Raw genomic sequence first — 15,850 nt, forward strand, 5'->3', positions numbered from 1 at the left:
TTAATATTATGGAAAATAGGAGGCTAAACCTTTTTCCACCTTTGAACATGATTTACTGTTTTATTTTGATTTCTGGCAGATTGCTTGTGATATTTTGTCTTTAAAATACAGACATTTTCCAGGGATACATGTGAAGGTGCTTCTTTTGTCATTATTATTTTGGGGTACTCTGTCTTTTTAGTTTCTATACTCAGATCTTTTTTATCCTGAGAACTGAGAAATATTTACAAGATGTTCTACTGAACTCTTATTTTGCTGTTTTATTTTATATCTACTATATCTTTATGCTTTGTCCATTTGTCCTATCCATATGTTAGAGCTGTTCTTTTGTCATTTTTTATCACCTCTCTCTTCACATGAACTTGGTGAGGTGCCTCCAGGCATCACTGACTTTGCATTATATAATTCACCGCAGCTCATTGGTGTCCCAGTGGTGTTGAGCCGTTAGTCTCACAGCTTACTTCTGTCCCGGATAACACAGCTAGGTTTAGGGTGTTGGCCATTTACTTCCTATGAGGAAAATATACACATACACAGACCCATATCTCCCTGCCTGATTTCTGTTTGATTTAGATACCTGAGCAACTGAAGAACTTTTGGATTGTTTTCAAATGCTGCTCTCTGCAGTAGTGCAGTACCCATACTCTCTTCTTCTCATCCTTCTAAACCCAGGAACAAGCATGGGGTTCTTCTAGAGGTTCCTTCATTCGTTTCCCAGGGACGCTGCGTTTTCCCAGGAAAGGAAATCAAAGGATGATGCCGCAGCTTACTTCAATCCTTAACCCACTGGTGTTCCTTATTTCCAGTTTCTAATTGTGCTGTAAGGGTCCCACCCCATCCTCTTTTAAAATTTATTTGATAAAAGCAAGAAGGTCAGGTTAGGTACTTCTTATTATATTGTGGTCTTAACCAAAGTATATGACCTTTATTTAAATATATATGTACTCACATACATATATCTATATTTATCTATTCCTAGAGGGAGAGAAAAAGAGGGGGTTTATTGATAAAGAAAGCAAAATAAATCAACAAGTGACACATCTGAACTTTTGCTCTGGCTGTTTGACAAGCATAATACCAAAATATTCAATTTTCTCATTTGCTTCATCTATCTCTCTGATCTCAATGCTTAGGACAAATCTTTTCTAGGAATTCACCACTTTCTGATACAATTTCAAGTCCCTTCTTTGTTAAAGTAAACTGCAGTAACACCGAGATGAATTTTCAAATCAGAATTACAAGTACCAGAGGTCTTCCCCAGCATCAGGTGTTACTCATCAGCTCAAGGGCACAGGTAATTTCAAGGCTCTGGTGAAGATGAGGGAGGCCCGGAACTGCTAGCACCACACCAGGTTCCTTCTGGCTGCATTAGGATGCTGTCTGACTCCAGAGTAACAGAAGAAGTCTCTAAGGGACGTTTGCAACCCCCATGGCTTACACAGGAAGGGGCTGCTTCAGTCCTGAGATAGCTCCATTTGATACTCTGATACCTACGTAACTGACATGAGGTTTTCCTGCTGCCCTATTCTGTAAAGCCATCGATTCCAGGACTTGTTTTCCAAAAGCCATCAAAACAGATCAGGTGCCATCTGCCCTGCTAGCATTAGCCAAGAGATCTGGTATTTGCATATTTATAAGATCTCACTGGATCTCTCTTGTTAAAAGAAGAGAAGAAATTCTGAGTCTGCTGGAAAGCATTTTCTTGCCATAAATATATCAACTTTGTTAGACGTTCACTTATGTCAATTACTAATTCAACCACGTTACTGCTATGTCTAGTTCATTAGAAAAGTAGATAAATGGGACAACCTGCATGTATTAAATGTAGTTTCTTGTTCTAATGCAGAGTGATCAACCCTAAAAATGACCTGCTAATAATATAAAGTATCTGTAGAGATACTATAAATATCTACAATTATGATTTGTTCTGAGCTATTTAAATAAAAGAACAGAAGGATTATAAACCCCATCATATGGGTTACAAATCATTTCAAAATTACTTTCAACCAAATTCTGAAGACAGTGAAGTCAGATGATTCTTAATTCAGTAGTCTTTTAATCAACTCTTTAGGCATGGAGTAATTGATTTTGTCTACAGTACCTTTTACACTAAATGTTTTTCCTTATTTTTGTTTTTTATGCTAAGATATCCCTTCTGAAGTTTGTGAGATAGAGCTTTTAGATGAAAGAAAAGCCTGAAATGTTGGCTCGTATAATATACATGCTCTGCTAGATGAACTTCTTCCTAGAGTTTTAAAAGGGAGGTCATGGAGACACTGAGCTCTAAGACAAACTTGTCCCAGCCACTATCCTGTCCATCATTATTTCTACTTCCTTTGTGTCCAAAAACATCACCATCCAGATGTGAGCCTCTGGGTCTGTTTCCTTTGTCTTGCTAGGGAAGACGAGCACGCCCTCATCCAGCAGTATTGCCAGACACTCGGAGGAGAGTCCCCGGTGAGCCAGCCGCAGAGCCCAGCTCAGATCCTGAAGTCAGTAGAGAGGGAAGAACGTGGAGAACTGGAGAGGATCATTGCTGACCTAGAGGAAGAACAAAGGTGTGCTAGGCCTGGAAGAAGGAAATATGTCATCCTTTCTTTCATATGAATTTCACTGTAACCCCCATTTCTTCTCTTTCCAAGACTATTGTCTAAGAAATCTCAGTGGAGTGAAAATTTTAGAGGACATTAACAAACTGGGATGCTGGCTGCAATACAGCAGCATTTGGGGGTTCAGTGATGATGTCTGCTGGGACACTTGCTTAAAACTACAATTTTATTCATGCATGCTCATCCTACTATTAATACACGGTTTTATATAAGAGGAACTAGCATGAGCTAAATTTGAACTTAACAGGCAATTTTGGAGAGAAGATAATGCACATGATAGTAATTCTGTTTCTCCCTTTTTCTGTATTAGAAATCTACAGGTGGAGTATGAGCAGCTGAAGGACCAGCACCTCCGAAGGGGGCTCCCTGTTGGTTCACCGCCAGAGTCGATTGTATCTCCCCATCACACATCTGAGGATTCAGAACTTATAGCAGAAGCAAAACTCCTCAGGCAGCACAAAGGTAGACTGGAAGCTAGGATGCAGATTTTAGAAGATCACAATAAACAGCTGGAGTCTCAGCTCCACCGCCTCCGACAGCTGCTGGAGCAGGTAAGTGTGTAGAATTCAGTGTCACACCTCCCCAGGCCAACTGTGCACTGCTGGGATATGGTCCAGGTGTCAGGAGAGGCAGACAAGTCCACTTTCAGTTTCTTACCTCCGTAGTTAATTTAGACTGGCTTAGAAATTTCCTTTTACATGTAAGCATATACATCCTCACTAGCACACAAAAATGTGTTTGCCCAGCTTACAATGGAATTTCCCAGTCTTGTTTTACAATGAAGTCTGCCTCAGCTCTGAACTGTTTGAGAGAAAACATCCTACGACATATATCTTCCTAAATTATACCTGGGAAGCCTCTGTATGAAGGAACAGCAAGAGACCTGAAATCAGCATTAAAGCTTTCTTCCAGTGAGACAAGACTGCTGACTCCAAGAATCATTGTTTTCTATTTTCAAGAAATTGAGTAAAAGATGGTTATTAATTTGCTGCTATTATTTCCTAACACTGGACCATGTTTTATGGGAGTTGCTTGCAAGCTTTCTGAATGATAAGAAATACAATTTACATTATGATGAATACATACATGTATGGAGAATACAAAATAATACTTGCCTTTATAGAGAAATGCCAGCTCTTATTTTCTGTTTTCCCTTTCTTCCTTTCTCCCTTTCTTCCTTCTATTTTTCTTTCTTAATGCTGGTCAGAACCTACTAAATTGATTCTATAACTCATCAATGGGTTATTGCATTCAGTTTTGAAAAACACTGTTCTTTGGGATATAAACGAAGCATCAATACAGTTTCTGCCTTTCTGGTGCCTGCCATCTAGTTAGAGATCACAGCAAGATACTTTCATATATAAAGACAGAGCACACTGCAGGGATTTAAGTGCTTAATGGCACATAGTAGTCAGGAATAGGAGTGATGTCTCAGAACTAGTGAAGAGACCTTTGCAGCAGGTGCAGAGACTGTAGAGTCCCAGCACAGGGGCCAAGAGCTCCTCTCTCTTGAAGAATCCCTGACATCAACATGCATGTCATCTTTTGTCTTTCTCTCTAGCCTGTGCTATGTGGAGCTCCTAAGCGGTATCATAGGAGTAAGTGCCTTTCTCCAGGAATGATTTATTGACTCAAAGCAGGAACACCTTTCTCTCCAGTGATTCTCTCAAATTTTAGAAAACTACCTTTTCACAGTTGTTCTCAGTCTTTTTAACTTATCAGGGTATTTCAAAACAGTGTCATTTCTGCCTTACCTACACATGGATCACTCTTTATAATTTGACCATACACTTTTCTCTATGTCTCTCAGTGTTTCAGAATTTGGGTGAGGCCGTTCAGTGGAAGGCTTACTTCGGGGCCTCCCAATCTCACATGTTTGGAAAGTAAGAGTTTCCCAAGAGTGACCCAAGATGTGGGTTTCTTGAAGCCCTCCGGAATGTTTGAGTCTTACTTAGTGCCAGCCACATACATTGAAAAGTTACATTTTCTTTCCATGCACTTGAAGTATCCAAATGGTGCTGTGTAAAGGATGGATTTTCTCTTGCAATCTCTTGTTTAGAATATGAAGTGTTAGTGTTAACAACTTAGTGCATAGATGGAATCGCTGCAGAAGGAAGCTGTGCTCAAAACCTATATTTGCCATGGCTGGTTAATGCTCACAGGAGAGCAAAAGGCTTTTCTCTTCACCCTTGCCTTCCCCTACTCCCTCCATCCCATTAGACTGTGCTGCCTAATGGCTCATGTGCCTTGAGAATCGCACAGTAATGCTTTTAGAGACAGCTGATACCCAAATGGCTCTCTATATCCAAGACTACAGAGCTCTTATCTCTTCTAAACAATTTAGCATGATGAATGCCAGAAGTAGATGGAAAATTCAACTCTGATAGTAAAAACTGACAGAACTACCAGGCTTCAACTAATATAGATTTAATGGAGAAATCTGCATGAAAAAATTGTAACATCTGCATTCCCTATATGGTGGCTCACACTTTCTAATTTGACCATATACTTGTCAGCATATCCATCACTGTATCGAAGATTTGTGTGAGTGCCTTTAGGAAGTATGTACTAGGTGTCAGGCTCTTCTAACCATTTAAGAAATAGTCATTCTTCACTCCCCTCACAAAACCCTATAACACAGCACTATTATTACCCTCCCCATTTTACAAGTAAAGAACTTAAGGTATAGTTTTCCCAGAATTACACAGCTTCTGAGTGGCAGAGTGGGAATTAGAATCCAGGCAATCTGAATCCATAATCATGCTTCTAACCACTCTTCAATATTGCCTTGAAATATAAGCTGATTTTGAAATTGGATAAATTTACTGTATTAGAAACCCAGTGCTGATGTTTAAAATATGAGTGAAATATGCTTATGAATTCACTTAACATTAAAACAATAGAAAATTTAGGGACAAAAATGATGTTGATAAATAAATCTTGCAGCATAACCAGGTGGATTCTTCAGGGTGTCCAAGCGGAAAGAGAAGGACCAAAGCCCCCACCACGCTGATGCTAAAATGTATTGAAAAAATCTGAAGGCAAAGACCTCTATATGATTTAATTATCCATGATGAGGGCAGGAAAGTTAAAAAGGAAATGTTTTTACTTATGATTATTTGAATCTTTTCTCTGCTTTAACCCCTGAATGTGGTTCCAGCCTGAATCTGATACCCGAATCAATGGCGTTTCACCGTGGGCTTCTCCTCAGCATTCTGCACTGAGCTACTCGCTTGATCTGGATGCCTCTGGCGCACAGTTCCACCAGGCAGGTCGGTATCCCCAACACACAGCTCCTCTACTGAGTCTGCTTTCTGCTTTGCCATTTGTTTGTGTTTCCTGTTAAGTAACATTCTTACACACTAGCACCTTAGGAAGTAAAAGAGTTTTGTATTCGATCTTAAATAAGTGCAAATCCATTTCAACAATATCAAAAAGCAAACATTTTCAAATAAGCTATAATACATTTGTTTATATAATCTGTAGTAGTGGATTGAATTTTGGTGAAAGATGAAAAAACCTCCTCTTCCCTTTTAGAATGAACAAGAAATTAAATTATTTGCTTTGTGAATGATATTTTTAGTACCCTTTCTGTCTCCAAAATTTTATATTGGTACATATTCAGAACTAATAATATTATAGCAAACATTATTGTTTTCTCTGCCAACGTCTGGAAACTCATTTATTCACTTTTCTTCATCCTAGTCCACATAGACATTATCCTGCCTGTCCTATTAGAGGCAGAGGACCCATGTAGCCTATCCTTGGTCACCATGGGGACCTGTCACTGATACTAGGAAGGACTTAGTAAACTAGGTGTTCACCAATGACATTTTGTTATCAATTAAATTAAAATTCTAGAATTTTATTGAGAACTATATATTGTCACCAAGTTAATTTGTTGGTTGGATATCTTTTGGTACATTAACCAGAAAAAATTTAAAATATTGGCCAGGTACGGTAGCTCCCGCCTGTAATCCCAGCACTTTGGGAGGCCATGGTGAAACCCCATCTCTACTAAAAATATAAAAATTAGCTGGATGTGGTGGTGCACGCCTGTAGTCCCAGCTACTCAGGAGGGTGAGGCAGGAGAATCACCTAAACCCGGGAGGCGGAGGTTGCAGAGAGCCGAGATCGCACCACTGCATTCCATCCTGGTGACAGAGGGAGGCTCCGTCTCAAAAAATATATATATTAAAATATTAAGATGATTTTCATATTTTTTAAATAAGAGAATTATTTTGACTATTGATTATAGAATAGAAAATACATCCTAGTGAAAAGTATCTTACATAAGATGCCTTTACTTTTGTGGCAGGATAAACTGGCCTAAGCTGAAGTCTCCAAAAGAAAGGAGGACAGAAAAGAAATTGGTGGATTATTATTTTTTTGTATGAAAAAATACCTGTGGTGCAAAATAATAGATTTCTCATTCAAACACTGAAATAGTAAGACTATATTACTTGTTTTCAGTCTTGTATTTTCAGTCCCCTGGTGTGTGGATTCTTTCTACACAAACAAACATCTAGTACATGTTCATTATATAAAATTATATTACCAACACTCAAGCAAAAGTGTTTTGGGTATATTCCCCTAAAATTGTCCTTTCCAATGGGAACTCTTTTCACATTGATATTTAGAGGCTGGTGGGAGCATTTCCTCCTGAATTTGGGTTTTAGTGGAAGGCTAGACATTAACTTGAGAAGCTTTGTTGTTCCCTGTATTTGCTGTCACAGCGGGAGAGGACCTGCTGGCCCCACCGCACGACACCAGCACGGATCTCACGGAGGTCATGGAGCAGATCCACAGCACATTTCCATCTTGCTGCCGTGAGTAGGAAAGATCGCAACACCACAGTTGCGCGTGTTCCTTCCCTTTCTCTTTTTCTGCACGCGGCCCTTCGCCTTCTTCCTTAAGACAGCAAAAACCTTATTACAAACAGGACTGAATATTATTTGAAAATAAGGCAAACATTATATAAGAAAATGAAGCTCAACCTAGATACTATCAAGTCACGGGAGTACGGTTGCAACACAGTTCTGCTCTTTGAGATTTTTCAGTATGCCTGACGGGTGATAAAATGAAGACAAATAAAAATTAAGTCTGGTTTTAAGAAGAAATCATCCTCTTCGATGCAAGCTATCATAACGAACACATCTTAGTTCAAAGAAAAACTTCCAGTGGCATGCCAAACAAGACATGAAAATAGCCTTTCTAGTGTAATTCCCTCTCTTTTCTTCAAACATTGTTCTCCAGTGTCATCAGACTCTAGTGCAAAAAGCGATTATTTTCAGATTTTCCCTTTTTATTCCTGCTGGTTTCTTTTCTCGTGGAATAAAACAGTCATTGTATAAAGGCCAAACAATTTAAAGCATCATAGATTAGGACCCTGTGAAATTTCCATCTGAACAACAAAGAGCCAGAAAATAACCAAATTCCAGGGGAAATTATATAATAATTCTTACTTATTCATTTTTTCCAAATGTTTTGTCTTCAGCATCTTGCCACCTTGCAATTTTGGCTGAGCTCTCACCTAAAACACTTCTGGTGTTTCTAACAGAATATATACATACAAGTAAACTGTTTATATAAATAAATATATATATATGCACATACAAATATATAAATATATATAAATTACTCTGTGCTACAATTATATTTTAAATAATCTTTCAAAGGATATGAAGACATTATTTGTAATTTTAGAGAGATTTACTCTTAAACTGATTTTAAATCCAAGGCAGTCACTAAACTAAGAATTCATGTAAAGCATAGCCTCTTATTTTCCCCTTTTCTGTCATCTCCTTAGAAAATGCCATCCCAGGCTGGGCGCGGTGGCTCACACCTGTAATCCCAGCACTTTGAGAGGCCCCGGCTGATGAATCACAAGATCAGGAGTTTGAGACCAGCCTGACCAATATGGTGAAACCCCGTCACTACTAAAAATACAAAAGTTAGATGTGCGTGGTGGCATGCACCCGTAATCCCAGCTACTCAGGAGGCTGAGGCAGGAGAATCACTTGAACCTGGGAGGCGGATGTTGCAATTGTCTGAGATCATGCCCCTGCACTCCCGCCTGGGAGACAGGTGGGGACTTCCTTCCCAAAAAAAAAAAAAAAGCCATCCGAAATGAGGAAAAGAGATTATAAATTATCAGAAGTGTAGATAAATAATATATATTGACTTCATTTAAAAATTATTATTTATTTTATAAGACTTTGTAATTTTTAAAATGCCATCATTAGCAGAATATGAAAACAGCTATTTAAAATATATTTCTGGACCAGGTGCGGTGGCTCATGCGTGTAATCCCAGCACTTTGGGAGGCCGAGGCAGGTGGATCACTTGAGGTCAGGAGTTCGAGACCAGCCTGATTAACATGGTGAAACCTCATCTCTGCTAAAAATACAAAAAAAAAAAAAAAAAAAAATCAGCCAGGCACGGTGGCACATACCTGTAGTTGTAGTCCCACCTACTTGGGAGGCTGAGGCATGAGAATCGCTTGAACCCGGTAGGCTGAAGTTGCAGTGAGCTGAGATCCTGCCACCGCACTCCAGTCTGGGCAACAGAATGAGACTCTGTCTCAAAACAACAACAGCAACAACAACAACAACAAAAATAAATAAAAAATATGTTTCTTTCTGAATTTTCAGGAATATTTGCCTAAAGATATATTATGGTTTCCACCAGCACATGAATATATCTATTTGTATTTTGCCAGTGTTTTGTTTCCCAGGTTTTTATTTGTAGATTTACTCTAATGCTTCTCAAAGTTTGCAGAATCACATTTACACTATTTCAGTCTCCACACCCACCTCCCTACCCCACAAAGCACATGCATGCATGTGCACACACATGTGAACACATATAGACACACTTTCGACTCTGTAGAGTCTCACAAAAGCTTAAGAGGGTCAGTGAATGCTCACATGCTACCAGATTTTTGCTTATTTTCTAGGCTCTGTAACCACCATAATAGACAAACTGATTAAAACTTGTTTATTAATTATAATTCAAGGTCAAATTTATTTAGAGGTTTAGATTTTCAGTTGTATATTACTTAGTAAGTGGATAAAACCTCATCATAGTCTTTATGAGCTGGAATTAAATTCTTAAAGGAAATTACTTTTTAGTTCAGCTTGTACCTAAATAACCTTAATAATTAGTTAAAAACAAATTCTGTACATCAAAGCATGTTTAGAAGTTTTTATTTAAATATCATGGTGGACATTTTCAATTGTAAAAGTCAGTTGGCAGTGGCAGCCAGGGTGGGAAATGTGTTTCAATATACACCTTGTAATAAATATAAAAGATATAATTTCCATATTAAAATTTGACTCTAAAATGTGGGATTTTTTACAAGTTCCATTTCCTAAAGAATTTACTCTTAAATTTTCTCAAAGTATATTCTGACATCTAGATTTTACAAAAGATTGACCCATGTGGCTTTAAAACAGAACATTATTAAAAATAAATAATCATAATTTAGAGCAAAAATAAATTGTAAGAGGTAAATGTATGTATCTGCTTGGCCTCCCTTTAAAGGCAAGTATAAAATTCCTATTGGTTGGGGATCTTGTTAGCTATTCATTGATATTGGTTCCTGAGAGGAGTATACAGAGTACCTTCAATGGGATCCACATCACAGAGGTTCATCCTCTCCGCTGCATTGGTCCCCTCTTCGCCAATGTCATTCTCAGTGTTCAGAGAGTGGTTTATGGAGCTCTAAGATTCCTTAATGTTTATTAAGCTTGAATCACATTCGTCAAAACCTCAAAACCTACTGAAATGCAATGATTTCCTTTTAAATATGTTTGTATGTAAAATACCCATAGCTTTCTATTTGATAAGAAGCTGTTGGTTCAAAAGTATTGGTTTGGAGCAGCTGGCTTCATGTTCTCATAGTCTTAACTATGCACATTCACAAATATTTATAATAGTCATAGTTTTCTGAATGAACATTACTAGTCATGTCTTCTTTTCAAGAATTCAAGCACATTCATGTATGAAATGATGAAAAGTGTATTTTAGAATCCTTTGAAATCTCCATGTTTTAATTCTTGGCTTCTGAAAGTTCTGCTTTTCATATTTTTTCTCTGGTATTATAAACATATACAAGATAGGGACAGCTTTTATAAAAATAAAAGCTGAATTGACTTATTTATAAAATTGATACATATTTTCATATTCTGCCTATAATTATTAATCCTTTTAAAAATTGATGCAGAATAGAAATCATCATGGGAGGTAGACTTGGTGCCCAGTGCATGTTTCTTTCTCTCTTTTTTTTTTTTTTTTTTTTGAGACAGAGTCTCACTCTGTTACCCAGGCTGGAGTTCAATGGCACGATCTCGGGTCTCTGTAACCTCCACCTCCCAGGCTCAAGCAATTCTCATGCCTCCCCAAGTAGCTGGGACTACAGGCACATGCCACCATGCCCAACTAATTTTTGTATTTTTAGTACAGATGGGATTTCACCATGTTGGCCAGGCTGGCCTCAAACTCCTGGCCTCAAGTGAACCACCCACCCCAGCCTCCCAAACTGCTGGGATTACAAGCATGAGCCACCACACCTGGCCCCAGTACATGTTTCTGACTTGAGTGAATGATTACATTTTCTCACTGGGAAGGTTTCCTTGAAGCATTCCTAGATAGTACTCAGAAGGTTTTGTAGGATTCATTTGTTCTTTTGTCCCTTTGAAGTTGCTCAGCCAGCAAATATTTTAATAAGCTTTTGTGATTCCCAAAGCTTACCAACCACCTTTGGAGAATTTATCTAAACAAATTGGATTGGCACCCTCCCAATGCCAAACCAATCCCTTGAGCCCCTGTAACTAATGAGAACTTTAAAAATGCTTGTCGCCAGCATACAATGAATTGATCTGCATGTTAATCTTGACTTTTGATCCTTTATGGATTAAAAATTAACATGCCCCCAAATGAATTTCCACTCTTGGCAATCTTGGAATTAAAATGAAACTCTGTATTCATAAATCCTAACTGTGTGAATTGCCTACTTTAATATAACCGTTTTTTAACTGTGTCTACACATTGTTGCACATGACACTTTAGAACTCCTTTGTCTGAATTAATATCCCAGTTGGTCCTGATCACATCCTTGAATTATGGCCTTTTAAAGTCTTTTTTAAATTATTTATGTTGAGTCTTAGAGCAGAGAAGCAAGCATTTCTGTCACTTCCTGGCAAGGAGATAAGGAAAGGGGTTTAACTGTACTGCCAATTAACAAATATGCATACTGACTGCAGTAACCATTTTTATTTTTTGGTATAAAATTTTTTGTCCATTTTTTACTTATGTCCTTTAAATGTATAGAATACTGGCAGTAAGCCAATTAATTTTTGCTGATAGACCACCAAATGCTTTCAAAATTATTTTGACCCACAGGCGTATTTTACTATGAATTGCCTATGTTTATTAAGCTTGAATGGCACTCATCAAAACCAAAACCCACTGCAATGCAGTGATTTCCTTTTTAAAATATTTTTGTGTGATTTGTTCAGGCGAATACCCATAGCCTTTTATTTGATAAAAGGTTGTAAGGTTAAAAGCATTGGTTTGGGGCAAAATGGATTAGACTTCTGTCTAGGGTTTGGCTATGTGTTATATTTGTTACTTGCAAGAGAAGCATAACTCTGTCTGTTTTTAAAAGAGTGTGTAAACCTATGGTGTACTTAATAATAACTCAACTCAGCTATCCCCTGGACACTGTGGAGCTCCACTCTTTTCTCCTGGATGTAACTTACAGATCTGGTAGAACTAGGCCCCTTTTAGCCTGATTTCTTCCCCAAATACTAGGGCTCACACTTTCCCTCCAGACGTTATAGGAAGGGTACTCTTCATGCCTGCTCTTTTTTTCTCACGTAGCTCCCGGCACACAGCACATGGTCACTGATGTCCTTTCTCCCACTCAGCATAGAACAGTGAGAGATGGAAGGAGTGCAGCATGCCAGATGATTAGGGACAACTCTTATTTGACCAAGAACAGATGTTGCCATTATTGGGGGATAGATCTCCTCTTTTTTATCCCAGCATTGAGAACGAGATGATCATGTAGCAAAAGAGGGGATGAAAAGCAGATGCGTTAGAGAAGAGATGTTAGTGGCTGCCCTTGCAAAGCCCGCCAGATCGTCTTCACTGCCATGGGCTCTGGAACCAAAAAAGAATTGAGCTATCTGTGTGGAAAGGAGAATTAGATGCCATATTCTAACTTCTCCAGTGTTCCTAACTGGGCCCATCCCAGGCACTATTACTATCCCAAGTGTCCAGAAGGACACAGAGGATTAGGCCAGTGTTTTCCTTGATACAAGTACTTGGCCACCATTTTCCTGGGCCTTAGGGTCCAGGGTGTGTCAAGGGTGGGTCAAGGGAGGCAGAAACCAAAGACTTATGCCTCCAATGGTCCCTTGGTCAGAATTAGTACTCAGTAAAGTAAGTAGAACATGTTCTGTTCTGATACAAAAACCAAATACACAGTGTGTTTTAAATAGGAAATGAGATTTTTTGCAAGACTAAGTGCTCAGTAAATGCTTTAGCGTATGCACTAAATCTTAAATCACATGGGATATGAGAAACTAACCAGGAAAACTAGTCCTCACTGAAGCATTAAGCCGGGAAAAAAAAATGTGGGGTTTTCCTATTAGCATCCATTTAACAGCTGGACTACTATTACCCTATGTAGACTGATACTTTCCACGCGTTTGCGTGCCTGAAAGTTGGAACCAACAAAGTAAGGGGACTGCCATTAAGTGATTTCTTTTGTTTTATCTTTCAGCAAATGTTCCCAGCAGGCCACAGGTAAGAGTTAATGGGTTGGTTGGCTCTATGTTACTGATCCCAACTTAGAGTAAGCAGATTATCCACCACTGATTTTACTCCTACTTTATTCTCCATGTAAATTAGTAAACTTACTTGACAGTTAAATGTTAGTTGATTCTGTACAGCAGTTTGTCAGTCTGGAGGTGGGGGGTGGCTCCCAAGCCACAGATACCGAAAATACCCTGTGTTTGATCCTTTGTGTTCTAACAGCTTTTTAATGGCATCTTATGTGCTACATAAAGTCACTCTAGATAGATCTGGCCACCACTGCTCTCTCTAATGTGTACTTAAAGTGGCTATCACAGAACACTGACCTAAAAAAAAAAATGACTGGTACCACAGAGATGGTTTTGTTACTTTGAGGGGGAAAGTATTTCAATTTTTTACTTAAAAATTTGCTGAGAACTGTTGGCAGCTATAGCCTTATGCCTTTTAGTATTTTCTATAAACCAGAAAGTGTATAGACAAGTCTCAGTCAATTTAGAGGTTTACTTTGCCAAGGTTGAGGACACACCCGGGAAAAAGAGACACAAGTTTCATTAGGATTTGTAGCCTGTGTGTGGTTTTTTTGTTGCTGTTTGTTATTGTTTTGTTTTTTGTTTGTTTTGTTTTGTTTTTTCCCCCCCAAAAAAGGATTTTGAGGACTTCACAAAAAGGAAAGAGCAGGCAGGAGGGGATGGAGGAACAGTCAATTACGCATTTGTCTCATGCTCAGTAAATCTGCATTGTATATAAGATAAAGTATGCCCAGAGTAGAAGCAGTCAAATACGCGTTTTTCTCACGGTGGGCGGAGAGATGACTTCTAGTCCTGTCTTTGTCCTGTAAAGATAAGCTGTTAGTTCACATTGTCTGGGTGAAATTCAACAAAACTCTTTTGGGTAAAGATTTGGGGACCCTTAGAAATCTCCTTGTGAGCAATTTGTGAGGGAGGTCACTGGCTTTCTATCTTTGCAACTATCTGTTTAGGAAGGTAGTTTTTGTGTGACTCAGTTCCTACATTTAATTTTTCCCTTTAGCATAGTGAGTTAGGGATCCTGAGATTTTGTTTTCCATTCACATTTTCTATCACCTGCTTTTAGTAATAATGTGCCACAAAGCCACAGCAGCTTTGGAGAACATTTTCTTTCATAAACTTGCTTGTTAATCTTTTTGAAACAATGAACCTGCTGAATGATTGTCTTATTGGCAAGAGAGGCTAGGATCTTAACTAAAAGACAAGAGTATGTGAAGTAGACTAGGGGTGTGGTGAACTGTGGGTGTTCTCTCCTGCTTGCTTCTGTTGTCTGAGTGAATTGGAAGCCAGGACTTCAGCAGGGAGTGAGGTTGGGGAGGAGGTGTCAGAGGTGTGAGGAGAGACTGGAGGATGTGTGATAGCTTCTTGGAGAATAGAAGAGCAGATGGCTGGGAAATAGAGTGTGACTACAAGCAGCATTAAAGATGCCACTCATGAATTTAACATGAGGCCATTCTGCAGGGTTTTAAGTTGCCCTCTAGGCATATTCAGGTTCATGACCAGAGACACCAGAGTGAGCTGAGTATTGCATTTAAAAAATTGAAGTTGGGGTTTGACAAAGTGAGCACAGTGATTCAAGGGAAGAGGCAAAGAAGTGATTATAATGATTGAACCACATGTTTCAGCTCAGTAGCAAAAAGAATGAGGAAATGTCCAGTGTGGGAGACAGAAATACAGATGGAAGGATCAATGCATCCTATTATCAAAGGATGGATAAATTTGCAGTTGTAGGGGAAGTATGCTGTGGAGGTAGAGGTGGTTGTCAGAAGGTGGACTGAATGATATTGAAATTAGAAGGGTTGCCAAGTATTGGTAATGGTCCATATTTGGACCTTTGTGTGAATGGCTAAGAAGGGTGGAGGACATGACCATTGGAGGAAAAGAGCCTAAAGATCCAAGAAGCCAGAGTGCTGGAAGAATCATCTCCATGGGAGTTGAAATCACTAACATTTAAAAATAGCTTTAGAGTGGGTGACATTGAGCCATTTTTTACTTCAAGAAGTGAAGGAACATGACCCATGGAGTCAGTAGATGACTGCATAATGGATTGGTGTAGTCTGATGACTTAAGATTCAAAGCTGGGTGTTTTTAGGGAGAAGAGAAAGAAGATACCCCAAAGGCCTCAATGAGGACCCAGGAAGACTTATGCAGTATATAAGGAATGGGGGAGGGTAGGGAGGGGAAGTGCTATGTGAGAGGGTTATGAGGGAAACTGTGTCTTCATGTAGATGCAGATATTGATTAGACCAAGTAGATGCAGGCAGCATTCAGAGAAGGGTTTGGGAACATGGATTTTGCGGATCTCAGGCCACATGACCTATAGGACAGGTTTCAAGAGCTAGGAAGGGCAAGGCATGGGGACACAAAAAGGGGTATGCAGATCTCTTTTTT

At 38.9% G+C, this 15,850-nt stretch overlaps 1 protein-coding gene across 1 annotated transcript in view; it reads left to right on the top strand.

Annotated features, from left to right (window-relative positions):
- UTRN (utrophin) overlaps positions 1–15,850 on the top strand; it is a 604,813-nt gene that overhangs the window by 582,784 nt on the left and 6,179 nt on the right. The window contains exons 69-73 of the mRNA XM_017849334.1: positions 2,400–2,558; positions 2,920–3,160; positions 5,770–5,881; positions 7,346–7,438; positions 13,402–13,424. Coding sequence (XP_017704823.1) covers positions 2,400–2,558; positions 2,920–3,160; positions 5,770–5,881; positions 7,346–7,438; positions 13,402–13,424 — 628 coding nt within the window. The remainder of the gene's footprint in view (positions 1–2,399; positions 2,559–2,919; positions 3,161–5,769; positions 5,882–7,345; positions 7,439–13,401; positions 13,425–15,850) is intronic.

The sequence above is a fragment of the Rhinopithecus bieti genome, unplaced genomic scaffold (genome assembly GCF_001698545.2).
Source record: "Rhinopithecus bieti isolate Rb0 unplaced genomic scaffold, ASM169854v2 scaffold_32264, whole genome shotgun sequence".
NCBI classification, from domain to species: Eukaryota; Metazoa; Chordata; class Mammalia; order Primates; family Cercopithecidae; genus Rhinopithecus; species Rhinopithecus bieti.